Here is a 15,107-nt window from a genome sequence, read left to right as displayed (position 1 = left end):
GTTGGGAGGAGTTAGGCTTTGGAATGAGAATGCAAATGAGTGACTTCCATTTTGGCTATGTGGTTGAGGGCAGTTTCATTCTCATTTCGATTTCATAGGAAAATGAAAATATCCCAATCTTCCAAATTTCAATCCAAACTCTCCTCTTCTATTCAAATCTCATTCAAATTCTGAATTCAATACTGATTATGAATCAAATACATTGGAAAATATGATCATTCCGATGTCCATTCCGATTCCAATTCCGATTCTGATTAATAATCAAATGCACTCTAAGATGATCAACTACTCGAGAAATCAAGAACAAGGGAATTTTGCTTGATTGACGGTCAAATTATCTGCCTAGCAAAATCTTTTGAAAGGCAAACAAATCATTCCAATATATATTTCGAGTATCTATAGGTGATGCTCCAAGGGTCTCAAATCAAACTGTTTAAATACTCTTAGGGATTGAGTATTCTGATATTTGAACACTTTTTTCAGATAAAAAACAAGAGGAACATATTAACAAAGTGCAAGAGTAGTCGCATCAATTTGCACTATACCTTTGTTTCAAATAAAACATGTGATATGCTAGTGCACTTACTGAGATTATTCCGATGATGCCCAATTTCATCAAATGCGGACCGTATAGATTTTGTTCAATAAAGATACTACCCTTTGCCCTCAAAAGAAGATGATTTAGAGCTGGTCACTGACTTGAAGCATGGCAATGGGAGGATTACATATGTGTCTGAGGGTATTATGGAAAGAAGATGGGGGATGGTATGAGGTCATGAGGTGGTCCACATGAGATTAGCATGATTCATGATGGATTTATGAGAAGATTACTCTGAGTGGGTTGCGGGATAATGCTGTCAACAGAGACAGCACGCATGCCCCGGAGAGGCTGCTTAGTGGGGGCAGAAAACGATTTCCAAATAATTTATCTTCCATTCGGTGAACGTTCTTATCTCTCTTGTCTTGGCTCATTCAGCACGGATCTTCTCATACGGAGATCACAACCATCCGCGGAATGGACATCAAATAAAGACATAGCGTGGAACAAGAGACCATCCACATTGCAGAGTTACTCCATCCAGCATTATGTCATTATGACATAAAAATTAATATTATAATCATAACATATGGAGATTAATGGCATGGAGCATATTTCACTAGTCGTGATATTTGGAGAACCTCTGAGAGAATCAAAACTCGGTGAGGAAGAAAAGGGTGGGGATTTTACATTATTCTATCCTCTTGGTTGGTAGCCCGTTGGCGGACCGCATCGGTCGTTTTTTCCAAGTCTCAAAAACGCCACAAATTAATCACTATTTGCCATTCAAAACTATCAAGTTTCTTCTTCTTCCAACCATCCGTGGCTTCAGAACCTTTAATCACACTTCTAAGCTTTTTTAACCTTTTCTTTATTAGAAACAGAGCAAATTAATCACTATTTCCCATTCAAAACTATCAAGTTTCTTCTTCTTCCAAACCTCCGTGGCTTCAGAACCTTTAATCACACTCCTAAGCTCTTTTAACCTTTTCTTTATTAGAAACAGAGCAAACTATATTTAGATAAGGTGATGATGCATTTCATGACGTTGGCGCGACGCATGCAACGTTTAATTATCATTTCAGCAACCACAAAAAGTGTGCGCACAAAGCATCTCTCCTTCCCACCCCCACCTAAAAATTTTACTCTCTCTCTCTCTCTCTGTGTCCCACTAAGAAGCCTTCACAGCACCAAGATTTCTACAGTCCTGTTTCTGTCTCTCCACATCGAATCTTTCCGCCATGGACATTGTGCGGCCGCCACCAGCTGACGCGGCATCTCGTCTATGGATGATTTGATCTGTGGTAGTGGGGAGACACCGACTCATGGACTTGGTGGTAAGCTTGCAGGTCACAGCCAAGACTCGGAAGAATTAACCGGGCCAACCGAGTTCTGAACTTGCTATACCTACAAAAAGATCACAAGCATGCGTTCCCTCTTGCTCACTTTTGATCTCTCTCAAAGACTTACCTACCCATTGATACACTTTAATCTCCATACTAACATCTGACTTGTGAGGCAAGCTGTGGGCAATGACCCATACAAGAGTTCTTTTGCATAGGTGGCAACCATGCAAATTCCTTGATGCGCGAGTTTACCACTCCATCTTGCAGAAATTCCTTCTTTTTAGACTTAAGAGCAACAACTTCTTCTTTCCTTAGGAGCCATGTATAAATTCTTGCTAATTCTTGTCTTTTATCTAGGCTTACCTGGATGCTCTTGCATGCATGCCTCAGATATAACCTCTTGCTGGCATTATGTACAACGTAGCTTAGTCGTTCTCCGCAATGCATGTCTTGGTCAAACATTATCGATCACATCATCATGGATACACTATCATCATGCTGGGGCTACAGCATGTCCAAAATAAAATTGCATTATGTTCTACCAAAGAATTAAAAAGTAGTCTATTTTTTTTTATGAAGTAGAATTAAAAAGTTGTTAATCAGCACTAACTGAAACTTTTCAGAAAGCAAGACTTATTTCCTTAAATTTGAGGGATGCCTGCATCAATTAGATGGAAGCTGGCAAACTTTCAGGCATATTGCTTACAAAAATAAAGCACCCTCTTCTCTAACACCACATACAAAGTGAACAGAACTAATAAGACAAGTTCTGGATAATTCTATGGCCCTAGTAAAATTAATATATATTTACAAATCTATATATCATGCTGCTCTCAGTGCATTGCCTACTTTGATTTCACCTGAACTAATTCAGAGCTATGATAGTATGCAGTACTGTGGTTGTGATGAAAACGCCTTGCAATGTACAAAGAGCTCGAGATTAGATTTTGCAACTAAAGCAAAGTCTTAGTGACAAGTCGGCGCACACCTGAGAAACTATGAGGAGATAGATATCGCCACTTAGGAGTTACAAGCGGTATTCTGGTCTAGATTTTGCAGGCAAATGAAACTGGGAGGTGGGTGGGGCAGTTGATAGAATGAGGCACTATATAGTTACCTGTTGCTGGAAATTGGACCCGAGGGCAATCTTCGGTCGAGGAGAGGGAGCGGCTGTGAGTCCTCACGGCGGGGCGGCGGTCCGTCGGCGGGCGGCGTCCTCCGTCTGGGGCAGTCGGTGAGAAGGAGCAGCAGGTTCTCACTGCGGGGCGGCGATCCGTCGGCTGGCGGCGTCCTCTGTCCGGGTGCCTGCACACGAACCGGTGGCCGGGTTTTCCGGCGCCGGCCCTCCGACGCTCAAGTCAGGGAGGGGGCAAATAGTGTGGAGAAGGAAGATAAACAGTGATTTTTGGGTGTACGAATGTTCCGATCCCCCCTTGGGAGGCCAAGGCTCCCTTTTATATGCGGGGGTCGGTTTACCTGTGATGTAACAGGGCGAAGCCGTAGCATGGCTTGGCATGTTGTTCAGGTCGGCGCACGGTCAGGCGAATTATTGCGCTGATGTCGGCGGTGAGGGTGTCGTACAGCCCGAGCTGGCACGCTATCAGGCGAATTATTGCATTGGTGTCGGAGGCGTGGCCGAGACCAGAGACTTATCATAGTCGATTAGACCCTGCTGGGTTGATCTGCCGTGGAGAGCTGAGAGTCCGTAGATGGCAGGAGCCATGCGCATTTATTATGGAGTAAGCCGGAGATCCGCATTTATTATGGAGTAAGCCGGAGATCCGCATTTATTGTTGAGTGTGCCGGAAGATTACAGCGACCATGCGCAATAAATGCCGGAGGGGTTTTAGAGTACGGTCCTCGGCCGGACCTCGGAGGCGCGCGGCCGTAGTAGGTGGCTGACAAGAGTAGGCCTCGGACAGGTTTCTCTTAGGTCGGAGGTTTCGGGGTCGGTCGTCTTGTGGCCGAGCGTTTCGAGGTCGGACGCCGACTTCGGCTGTCCGGGGTCGGAGATTGTACGGCTTCTTAGGGGCATTTATGTCATTTGGGGGGAACCTTATTCCCCCCAACATTACCAAAAATTGGATTCAAAATATTTACATTTCTATGGCACTTGTGAACTGCAGTGTTTATTGTTGTTGATGCATGGTTAAAGAAAATTGGCTTAGGCTTCTTTTTTCCCCTTTTTCTCAAAGCATTTTGATATATAGGTGTAGAAGGAAATGTTAGAAGATTGGGAAGCACCTCTGCATCCTTTAATATATATCAAGCCAGACTATAGAAAACAGGCACCCATTTGATTTCCACAAAAGAGAAGGAATTTCATATTCTCATATTTTTCCCTCTTCTAGAAACATATACTGTAATTAGCTAACATAAGTGCTCTTCCCCTCATAATCAAAAACTTCGCCCGTTAGAACCTAAATCAAAGCATGCACATTATTTTACTCTTGATTGCTAGTATTGCATACTAGTTAATTTATCATTCATTTTTCAACATGACTAGCTCATGTCATTGCCCTGATGGATCTTAATCTTCAACTTGGATCCACTTAGCTCTATGTCAAAGAATGTAAACATGATGGAACCATCTCATCAGAGATGAATCGATAGTTGTAAAGCTACAGTGCGATCACAGATAGTGATCCTGTTACCACCTTGCTAAGAATGATCATTCTTAAAGGCAAGACATTCACGAGAACAGATCTCCATTTCCAACTCCTTAAAGAGTCCATTAATTATTGCACTCTTTTTTGGTGAAATATTCTTGCATAAATCTTGAACATTAGATTTTTCATTCTCCAGGTCATCTTCAATAGATCCTTCTTCCATCACAACATCAATAGATGGATCTTCATCATATGAATCATCCATACAAACACTGGTTCGTTGCTCGTTTCCTCCCTAGTGCTGTCATTCCTTGATCAATTTGTTCTATCACATACCATTCCAGATCAGATCTCCATATTCCAATATCAGTGATTCCCAAAAATCTGCAAAAATTTGTTGGTGCTCCAAACTAAATTCTACTAACTATGTCGTTGATAAAAAAAAAATAGTGCTTATTTTTATAATTATTAATGGGCAAAGAATAGAACCAGAGCTAAATATCTTACCTACATGGAAGTTTAAATCTAATTCAATATAAAATATATATGTGAGAGAGAGAGAGAGAGAGAGAGAGGAGTGCAGAGATTTAGGTTAAAGTCCACGATAAAAGATGTCTGGCATTTGCCCTGCTTCTAAGAAAGGAATCATAGCTTTTATTTAGAAGATTGAGTAGACTCCAAAAATACAACAAAAGGTCCTCTCATATAAGCATCTTCAATAGTCAAACATTTCCATTTCTTTTTTTTGTCCGCAAGTCAACGCTTTTGTGGCATGAAGAAGAAGTTCAGAAGTAAGCAATAGATTTTTAGATTACTAGGTAGTGGGGCAGAAACGTGCACCACAAGTTTTATAATAAAATGCATTAGTCAAATAAGTCCATCATAAAATGACGCTCGTTTTTATTGATGAGATATTGTGGACGGATGGTGCGACTTCGTCAACCTTATACTATAGAATATTTTATTTTCTGACCCTTAACGATGTATTCAAACTCGATTTATGCGGGTCATCCGTCTTAGCAAAAATAAAAATTGGCACTCTAATGATATCATCCAGAATTTAAAATTTATTACTAATATTTTTTGGGAAAAATAAGGGTTTTCCATGTAGGCAGATCGTTGGGTAGTACAATTTAATAAATGTATGAATATGCTAATTGACGTTCATCTAATTAATAAATAAATAATTAAGTGATATACTTCTCAAAAAGCAAAACTTGTTTTTATTAAAATTTAAGTGACCTTTTTCCTCAGCCTACCTCTGTGTTTTTTTTTTTTTTTTGATGGTACATTAGAGGGGCTTGGAGTCCCAGCAGGAACAAAAGAAAACTAATATTTGCAAATCCATCGGCGCGTTATCTGCTAGTTTTCATCTGTCCATAGTGTTCAAAGTATTTTTCTTGGCAAGTTGCTGCTTCTCCTTTAAGGAATGATGTACGTTTTTCTACCGACTTCTGGCCACGGCCGCACCACTCCCACTCTCTCTTCATTCCTCCTCCGTTGTGCTCCAACTGTCAAGAAGGCTATGGCCGGAGTTCACAGCTACCATCCGTCGCCTCCTCTCCCCGGGCCGCTCCACCGGAGGGGAGATTTCCGGCGCCTATCTAGGATTTCGGCGGGATCCAAAGAATCCCCCTCTTCGATGCCCTCCCTCTCCACTGCCACCAGCGGAGAAGAGGAAGAGAAGTCGGTTGCTTCCGCTCCAAGCCCGACGCTCTCACCGCCGATGGGCTTCAAGATTCCGGATCCGAAGCCCTACTCCGTCCGGCGGGATAAGAATCTCGACATCGTGACGGCTGCTCTTCCCTTGCTCTTCCGCCTGGGCACCGGACTCTTTGTTCTAGGGTTCGCGATTTCTTTCTCTCGCAGTGTCAAATTAGGGTTTTGTGATAGTATTGGATTCATGTATGTTGGATTAACTAAAATTGGTTGACTTTGATTGGAAATTATTTCTGGTGCGGAGAAAGCTTACACTTGATGAGAAGAAAAGGGCATAAAAAGAACCAAACATAAATCTTCGTGGGTTCCATGGCTTATCTTCTTAGATGAATTCATGAACATGTATATTTTGGAGTCGTTATATGAAAACTGTAAATTTTAGTTAAGTTTGCTGCATCAAGTTAATCTTGTGTTTCCACTTGAATGCGCCTGTCATGCGCTGCAATTTTCCCATCCATACCTATCCATCTTAAAGAGAAGGCTATAAGGAAAAACGGTGGCTTGCTTCCTTTTCATCAAAAAAAAAAAAAAAAATCCCATTGATGCAGTTATTGAGAGAATGTATAAGCAAAGAACAAGCTCTCTATCATGGCATAGATATTCTAGTGATATTTTCTGTTTTGAATGCAAAGTTAGGATCAATTATAAGTTAGGCATTTCATAATTGGTGTTTGTAGAGGACTGAGTGTGGTGGAACCTGAACCGTTTAAGACAGTTTCAACAGGTGCAACATAGACTGGAGTTGATACTAGCGAGAGGGCCAAACATTTTATTGATCGGTAGTGAAAAGTGTAATGAAGACACTTTCTGTTTTGGGTGTTCTCTATTTGGATGAGAGCTTAATGTATGGCTGTCTCTATGTATGATCATGATACAGTACTGCAAACATTCCTTCCTCACTGTTAAAACAAAAATGCAGAAAGAAATGCAGCAAGCATGAGTACTGATGTTTCTTATGTGTATACATTGAATCTTGCAGATATTCAGCAACTCTTGTGTCAGATGATGATATCCCATCAAATCAATATGCTATGAAGGTTAGAGGTAATAATAAAGTCATTGTAATGTTAACTGCTGTTGTTGCTTTATTGTGCCCATGATCTTGACATGTCTCTCACCTTTTCAATGTCATGTATGAGAGATAACTAGAAGTATGACTTTGGGCTAACTAGGGAGTACCTAGTCAAGAATAGTATATGTTGTTAGCTTCTAAATTGTTTTCCAATATTATATTATCAGATAAAATCAGACTTTGATTTAAAAACAATATATGCATGATCATTTCCACCTTTATGAACTAGGAAGTTGTTATCACCATAACTTGATGGCAGATTCTATAAATCCTATTAAACGACTTAGATAAGTTATAAAAGATATCGAGTAATGAATTTTATTGTTTATTAAATGGCCACAATTGGCAGGTTCAAAGTTGAAAGAGACCTCAAAATTGGGCCCCCGTCCACAGAAGCCCATTGAGATTTATGAATTTGAAAGGTGAAGTATTCCATTTTGCCATGATCTAAATTTGATCAGGTGCTACATTTCTCTGTTGTTGAAACTGTTGTAATAGTAATTGTATCAATACAATATTCAAATCATTTGTGAGAGAATAAGCCTTGATGACCATGCTTCTTTACCTGCATCTGGACTACAACTGATGATGGAACTTCAGCTGTCCATATTGTCGGAAGGTAATGCCATTAGATTCTTGTACACGATTATCCATTTATGATTGTTAATCTTGTAAAGGTTATTAGCTGTGCCTATCTTTTGAGATGGTACCTGGATTTGGGAGTGCATGCCTTTGAAATAGCAATATAAGGTATTATTGCTGGTATTGCTCCATTGTTCATCCTCTTGTTTGTTGAAAAATTCATCTACTACTTGGCAGGTGAGGGAGATTGTTAGCATATTGGACCTTGATGTCTTGTTTTATCCTTGCCCAAGAAGCGGTCCAACTTTTCGTCTGAAAGTTTTGCAAATGGGTGGAAAGCAACAATTTCCATACATGGTTAGTTTCATTTATCTTTGACATAGTGCTGAAAGAAAAAATTATATAATTTGATACAATTTACTTACTACTTGGGTGCCAATGAGTAGGGAATGCACTCAAGGATCTAAATTCTGTTGCAGGTGGATCCAAACACTGGTGTTGCTATGTACGAATCTGATGACATTATAAAGTATCTTGTTGATAAATATGGTGCATATTCTTTACCATTCGGAATTTCTCTTTTAGTTTATTGAGATGTTTCTTTGGTCTTGATCCCTATTCATTTTAATTGAGAATGTTCATTTATCAAAAAAATGTACTATGCCAAATTGATATAGAGGTTTAAAATACCATGTAATATGCTTGAACTGGTTGGGGCTCAAAATGGTATTTCTTATGTACACCATGTCGTATTTACCTAGGCAATATGCTTGCTCTGAGGGACATGAAACAATGTCAGTTTATGATAATACACAAAGAAACACGAGGAAAAATGTCAGAAAAAAATTTTCCCCCTATGGTAGACTCTCTCAGGTGTACAAATTATAATATCTGTGTCAACTTTTGATAATATTTTCCTAAAAACACTGAACACTAAGAGCTTTCTCAGATATGCAATTGATGCCTATGATAATCGTCATTGAGAACACTCATAGCATATTATATTACAAAATTCAAGTCTCAGATTGGCATCCAAATAGAAATATTCAGGGAATAAAACCTTGCAAGAAAATATAGTTTAAGCTACTGGTGGATAAAAGGTGTGCATCATGGTAGTTGGGGGTTCTATACAGAATGATATGTAATTTTCTCTTAAACCCTGGATGTACTCATTCTTATTGATGAGTTCTTGTGGTTTGAATAGATAATGCTCTACAACTATTGTCTATGAGGATAAAGATTTCATTTGAACTAGACGAGGACCTGATCCATGTAACTTTTCTCATGGCAAGTTATCTTATTTACTGTTCTTTTCCAGTATATGTTTTATCTTGTTTACTGTTCTTTTCCAATGTTGTTTGATATTTACCTTGTGCTGTTCTGTAAAGTTCTAAGATTGGTTTTATTACATTTAAAGGATCCTTTTAATGTGCTAGATGCTTCTTTCATGTTGTTACCATTTATGTAAGATTGGAATTTACTCATAAAATTTTAATGCATAATTATGCTCTAGTATATTCTTTTATCCCTTTGCATATTCTTTTGTGCATTCACTTTGCTTATCTTTTCTGTCCAGGCGATGGGACCATTCCTCTGATGTTGTCACTTGGTCCAATTACTGTAAGCTTTGCATTTAATCTCTTTGTTTACTTATTTAAAAGATGACTGATGAGCATATTACTTCTCCTGAGTCCTGACTGACATAACTTCTCTTTCCCTTTGGTAGACTCTAACTGCAATGCTCGCACTCATTTTTCGCTTGGGAAAGGCAAGACACTTTGACATAGTTCCAGAACTCAATGCAAATATTATGTTCATGGATTATGTTTTGGAATATTTTTAAAGATTTCTCTAGCGACATGCCAGTCGTTTGATTGATTGATTGAATTAAGTACTAAACAACCATTCCATGCATATAAGAGATGATCAAGAACTCTCCAGCAAAAATGATGCTAATCTATTGAAACTGTTGGAGAGAAGAGGTATGCTGCATCTATATGTGCATGTAGATAGAATCAGTCTTCACCCTGCATGAATTACAGTTTCCCCCTTCTTTTGTGTGCATACCATGTTTTTGTGTTCACAAAGAGGGGATGTTTTGAGGTACACAATGTACGTATTTTACTATAACCTACATTCTTCTGTTTATTTAGCACTTCTTCTCCAGAATCACAGGCCAATGCAGCCACAGATGCTCCAACTTCTGTTATGATTAATACCATTGCTTAGCTCCTGCAGGGATCTTCATATACTCCTTCAAAACAACCACCAGTGCCCCTTGAGCTATGGGCGTTTGAGGTCAGATTTCTGGAGCTTTAATTGAAGTGTCTTTTGGAGCATAAAAATGTAACAATGTCGCCTTGAATTATATTCTGGAATTGACATTCATATGTGCTTTGCTCTTTCAGTTATCTCCTTTTTGCAAAATTGTGCGTGAAGTTCTTGTTGAGTTAGAACTACCCCACCTACTTCACAGGTATATTTTTGATTGTTAGAAGTCTCAGTTTTTAACATATACATCACTTTTACATACAATGGGGTTATTGTAGCTGTACCCCCTTGATGCTTGTAACATGATTGTAGAAATGCTTTGTTTATGCCATCAATGCTTCGGCTAGTGTCAAAATCTCTAAGTGATTTCTTTTCTTTTGAGCAAAACGTGGCAGCTCCATGCTAATCTCTAACTTATTGTTAACAGAAGAATTTAGCAAAACCAACCAGAAAGTTGAAAATCTTGCTGACATGGATTGCAATTGACAGGGGGAACTTCTAATCACTTGAAAGGAAATTTTGTTAAAACATGAAATGTTGAAATTGTGGCAGAAAATGACTGCATCATAAATCAGGAATTGGCATATGGTTTTCAAAATCTGACATTGAGTTCATGCCTTGCCAGATTTGAAAGTACTTGAATTTCCTTTTCATTAGGTAATAGCATAAAAAATAATCAAGGATCCCAATAAGGTGCTTGAGAGTCACATTTTATTACAAAAACGATTCATTATTCCCAGAGAGTATGGCAATTACCTTTTTGCTAATCCAGGAGGTTGATTTTGTGCCAAATAGTCATCCTGAACTGCCATTTGGGTTCATCTTAGTCCAATAGGTTCATTCAGTTTCAGTAACACTATCAATTCATATAACAAGTCTATGCTTCTAATGGAGCAAAAGAAATATTAAGGTCTCGACTCTCGACCAAAGAAAGAAACCTTCCTTTTCAAGAGTGATTATTGACTTAGTCTAGTCATTTGTTGCTTTGCAGTATTGCTCGTGGGAGCCCAAAACGGCATGAGTTTTATCAGAAAATTGGACATTTTCAGGTCTTGTTTTTTTGTTCTTGTCCCAATGATGATGTGACCTTATGCATTTGGAATTACAATCATGAAATGTTAATTTTAACAGGTCCCTTATCTAGAAGACCCCAACACTGGGGTGAAAATGTTTGAAAGCGCAGAAATTATTGAGTATCTGAAAGCAACATATGCTCTTTAAGAAGCAGAGCACCCCTGGCTTTTGAGGTTTTTCACTCTTCCATCTACAAATTCATGTGCAATCCGTAGGTCATATGTTACTTCTGTTATCTTTCTCCACTTTTTGTAAGATTATATGCCTGATTTAGGTTCATATGCGATAAATATAATATCCCTTTATCTTTTTTACTTGAGTGAATTTTTAAGAATCTGTATTTTAGCGAACAACACCTCCTTTAAAGTTTCTCCTTGTCATGCATAAAATTGTGTAACGAGAAGAGTTGCATGAGATGTTTGTTTACTACAGATGTAGAGAATGTACTTTTTTGTGTATACAAACCTGCAATATGATAATTTCCGATGTGATTTTGACCTAGGCATTTAGTTTGTTCAGGCAAGGTTGTAGGAGTAAAGTTGAAAAGGGTTTGAGCTCCAGGAAATTGAAAGCTACTTATGAGACACCTCCTGAAATTTGACTTGAAGAGTTGCTGATCACCACAACAAAGTCTGGAATAAGGCTTGGTTTTTTAAAAAAAGGAAATGGTAGAACATATTAGTTCGAGAAGTCAATATGAACTTTTTCTTTTTTTGCAAGGGACTGAGTTTCTGCAGGTGTGATCTTGGAAAAATAAGTGGTGAGGAATATTCAAATTCTGTTTTCCTTATTCTAGTTATCACTGTAAGCTTATGTTTATATTTCTAACTTTGTGTAACCAACTCCAATGTAAAGTTTGTCTTGTATAGTGGTTTTTATAGCTTCTTGAGTGAGATTGACTGGGCAAAAGACTAAACAGGTTTCCTGATGATAATTCTTGTCCATTAGTGATATCTGCATTATTTTTCTGCTTTAAATGGAGGGAGGTCTGGTTTGAACCTTCAGCAAAGACATCTGGAATGATAATATCTCTCTTACAGCACTTCTGGGCCGAGATTTTTCTAACAGTTGATGGACACAGAGTTTGCTAAGAGAGTGTTTTATTGGTGCAATCCACAATTTTTTTTCTAGCCGTTTGATAAGGCTTTATGTTTTTAGTTGGATCTGTAACTAGATTAAACATCTCCACCACATCCCTGTTTTCACCGTTGATTTAGCTGAAAAAGAACTTGCTAGGCCATGTGAGTTGCAAAAATTATGTTGTGCAGATACATATAATTGCTAAAACTATGAAATGTAGACTTGCTGTAGAAAATTTATGAATTCAACAATGAAGGATAGAGTGATGCAGGCAGGGCCGGCCCAAGCCCTAGGCGACCGAGGCGGTCGCCTAAGGCCCCGGGCCAATGGAAGGCCTCCGGGAGGCTGACCAAAAGGAAGCAAAGGCCCTATATAAAACGGGATCTGGAGCTGGCTACAAGTCTTCCCCCTTGATGGAAGGGAGGTGGAGAGTTTCCTGGCCTGCAGAGGGGCAATTGGGGAAGTTGGGGACAGTAGTTTTGTTTTGGGTGAGGAGAGAGAGAGAGAGAGGAGGGATTTGGTTGGCTTGATAGACGCCTGAAGCCACTCTTATCTTTCATCCCTTCTCTTTTTTGGTTTTGGTCTTGGTTTTCCTTCCCTCACATGACTCCTGATCCAGCTGGGCCATCCGGAAGAAAGATAGGGGGATTGGAGATGGACTTCTTGGAGGGGGGAGATTCTTTTAATTTTCTCCTCTCGGTTTCTTCTCCCCTCTTGGGTGGTAGAGAGAGAAAAGGAGGGAGGGGGTTGAATGGCTGCTGTGCTGTGATGTTGCAGTTGCTGCTTGGGTACTCACTTGAAAGGGAGATGGTGGGATGGGATGAATTTCCCGTAATGATCCTAGTTTCTCTTATAAAGAGGTTCCTTTATGGACAAATTCTTTTCTTTACCTTGACCATGAAGTGCCATGGGATGATCTTTTCATGGTAAACAGTATTGCCAAGCATTATCTCAGTTATTTAATCAGTTTCATGGCCCTTCATTTAGAGTAATTACTTTTATGTGCTTCCATTCAAGAATTATATTAAATTGAAAAGGTTTTTTGTCTATCTTTGTTAGATTCATGTATCTTTGTTGAAATAATGTACTTGATAACTATCTATTTTTATATATTTTTTAAGTATTTTATATTTATTAAAAAATTATTATTAAAAAAGAGAGGCCCCGTTCATTGGATTCGCCTTAGGCTCCATAATGTATTGAGCCGCCCCTGGATGCAGGAAAAGGTGCTTATTTATATCTTATACGAAGTGTCCAAAAGAAGTTTTATAAACATAAAAAGGGACCAATTGGATACCTGTAGATGGTTCTTGGCCATCTTGTGTGATAGAATGTGAACATTTCTGATTGGTCGTCAGTCTTCCCATTTTTAACTTTTGGAGAAGGAATAAATCTTTTGGTGAATGACAAGTAAAGGTGTGGTATCTATCAATGTTGATTTTCCTTCCAAACATCAATTTATCTGCTCGTTGTAATGAAATTATTAGCTATATATGGAAAGTGATTTTATCGTTGATTTCTGCAGTATAATTCACTCACCTTCTTTCAGTTTATCTATTTCCAATTTTTGTTTAATGTCATATGTTATATCTGGTCTATTTTAAGCTCTTCTTTTCTTGTTGATTATTGCTGAATTTTTTTAACTAGTTCGAATCAAATGCCAATGACTGTGGAACTGTTGCAAGGTAAATAAGGAAAAGGTGTTGCAATATATGAAGATTTGACACGGACGCCATTCCAGAGCAAAGCAAATTGAAGAAGGAATATGTTGGCAATTGTGGCTTTCTCCCATCTCCATTGGCTACATCTTGCGATTCTGAACGACAACAGTTTTGCCTCCTACTATGATATGACATCATGGAGGATCAAACAGTAGTGCTGATCTTCATATTACAATTTCGAGGAAGGCTATCTTGATAGAAATTTGTGGATCATTTTCCCGTTTCGTATATTTGTTCCTTGTGCCTAGGTAACAAGAGACCGCACTAGTTTAGGTTTTTCTATTGTCGGTTATTGTACCTTTTCCTTGTCTAGGTTTCTTATCATGGCATTACAGCTAGATCTTCACCCGTTGTGTTTGGAATCACAACTTTTTAATGTACAACAAATATATTTCATTTATTCCCGTGGCTTCTTTTGGAATTAATTTTACGGATAAAGTGAGCTCGCATGTCATTTTCTCGGTTCATATATGCATCATCCCGCTCAAATGAGTGTCTCAGCCGTTATACAATACCCGAATTTTTGTTTCGGAGTTCCTTATGATTTCGCTGATTTAAATTAGATTTGTTGATACACGCACCACCAACCACGACCGAGCCGTGGACTTCCAATGTTTATCGCTAGAGGACATCCTACGGCACCTGTGAGTCTTGTTCACGTTGAGTTGCATGCAGACGCAAATCACGAGGCACTCGGGTAATTGATGTAATGCCACCTGATCTAATCATGGAAATAATTTCATTGGTCATTATCACGCCAAGCTGCCACTTCATTCCTGATCAATTTTAGGGTCACACCTAGCCCTCTGGCGATGCACCTGCTCGATCCGTGGATATAGCCACTGCCAAAAGGCACATCCAACTAGATCAAACGGCCCAAGTTTCCTGAACCTACCTCAACTACACCCCATCACACATTTGCGAACACCAGATCTCCTCATAATCATTATACCATCTCGTAATTTTGTTGTTGTTGTTGTTGTTGTTGTTTGACTGCATCAAAATGACCACCAAAGCAATGGCTACAAAGTTGGCGCAAGGAACAGCAAGAGGTGTCTTCTGAGGTGGCAAACCCAACCATGTTTAGTGGAATTT

General features: G+C 38.9%; 1 protein-coding gene across 6 annotated transcripts; it reads left to right on the top strand.

The window, feature by feature from the left end:
• Window positions 1-5,787: 5,787 nt before the first annotated feature.
• Window positions 5,788-14,450, top strand: LOC103705699. 6 transcript variants are annotated; one of them, XR_005514675.1, is made up of 14 exons: window positions 5,788-6,338; window positions 7,192-7,256; window positions 7,634-7,706; window positions 7,885-7,903; window positions 8,104-8,223; window positions 8,346-8,415; window positions 9,443-9,486; window positions 9,593-9,634; window positions 10,105-10,164; window positions 10,275-10,342; window positions 11,129-11,186; window positions 11,269-11,384; window positions 11,731-11,971; window positions 13,977-14,416. XR_005514675.1 is itself a non-coding variant. In XM_008789521.3 (13 exons), the coding sequence occupies exons 1-12, from the start codon at window positions 5,923-5,925 to the stop codon at window positions 11,356-11,358; spliced, it is 1,125 nt and encodes a 374-aa protein (XP_008787743.1). In that variant the 5' UTR covers window positions 5,788-5,922; the 3' UTR covers window positions 11,359-11,384; window positions 13,977-14,450. The 6 variants fall into 6 exon arrangements, 3 of the variants coding, with proteins under 3 accessions (XP_008787743.1, XP_038989238.1, XP_038989237.1); XR_005514674.1 differs by having other exon boundaries at window positions 11,269-11,971; window positions 13,977-14,414; XR_005514673.1 differs by lacking the exon at window positions 13,977-14,416 and having other exon boundaries at window positions 11,269-11,426; window positions 11,731-12,104.
• Window positions 14,451-15,107: the final 657 nt, after the last annotated feature.

The sequence above is a fragment of the Phoenix dactylifera genome, chromosome 14 (genome assembly GCF_009389715.1).
Source record: "Phoenix dactylifera cultivar Barhee BC4 chromosome 14, palm_55x_up_171113_PBpolish2nd_filt_p, whole genome shotgun sequence".
Classification (NCBI taxonomy): domain Eukaryota; kingdom Viridiplantae; phylum Streptophyta; class Magnoliopsida; order Arecales; family Arecaceae; genus Phoenix; species Phoenix dactylifera.
The sequence above is the reverse complement of the archived record's forward strand: the minus strand, read 5'-3'. Positions and strand labels throughout refer to the sequence as shown.

Coding starts and splice junctions, on each gene's coding strand:
- LOC103705699 (XM_008789521.3), top strand. CDS start 5,923: ATGATGTACGTTTTTCTACCGACTTCTGGCCACGGCCGCACCACTCCC. Junction 8,224..8,345: donor AGCAACAATTTCCATACATG/GTTAGTTTCATT, acceptor ATTCTGTTGCAG/GTGGATCCAAACACTGGTGT. Junction 10,165..10,274: donor TTGAGCTATGGGCGTTTGAG/GTCAGATTTCTG, acceptor TTGCTCTTTCAG/TTATCTCCTTTTTGCAAAAT.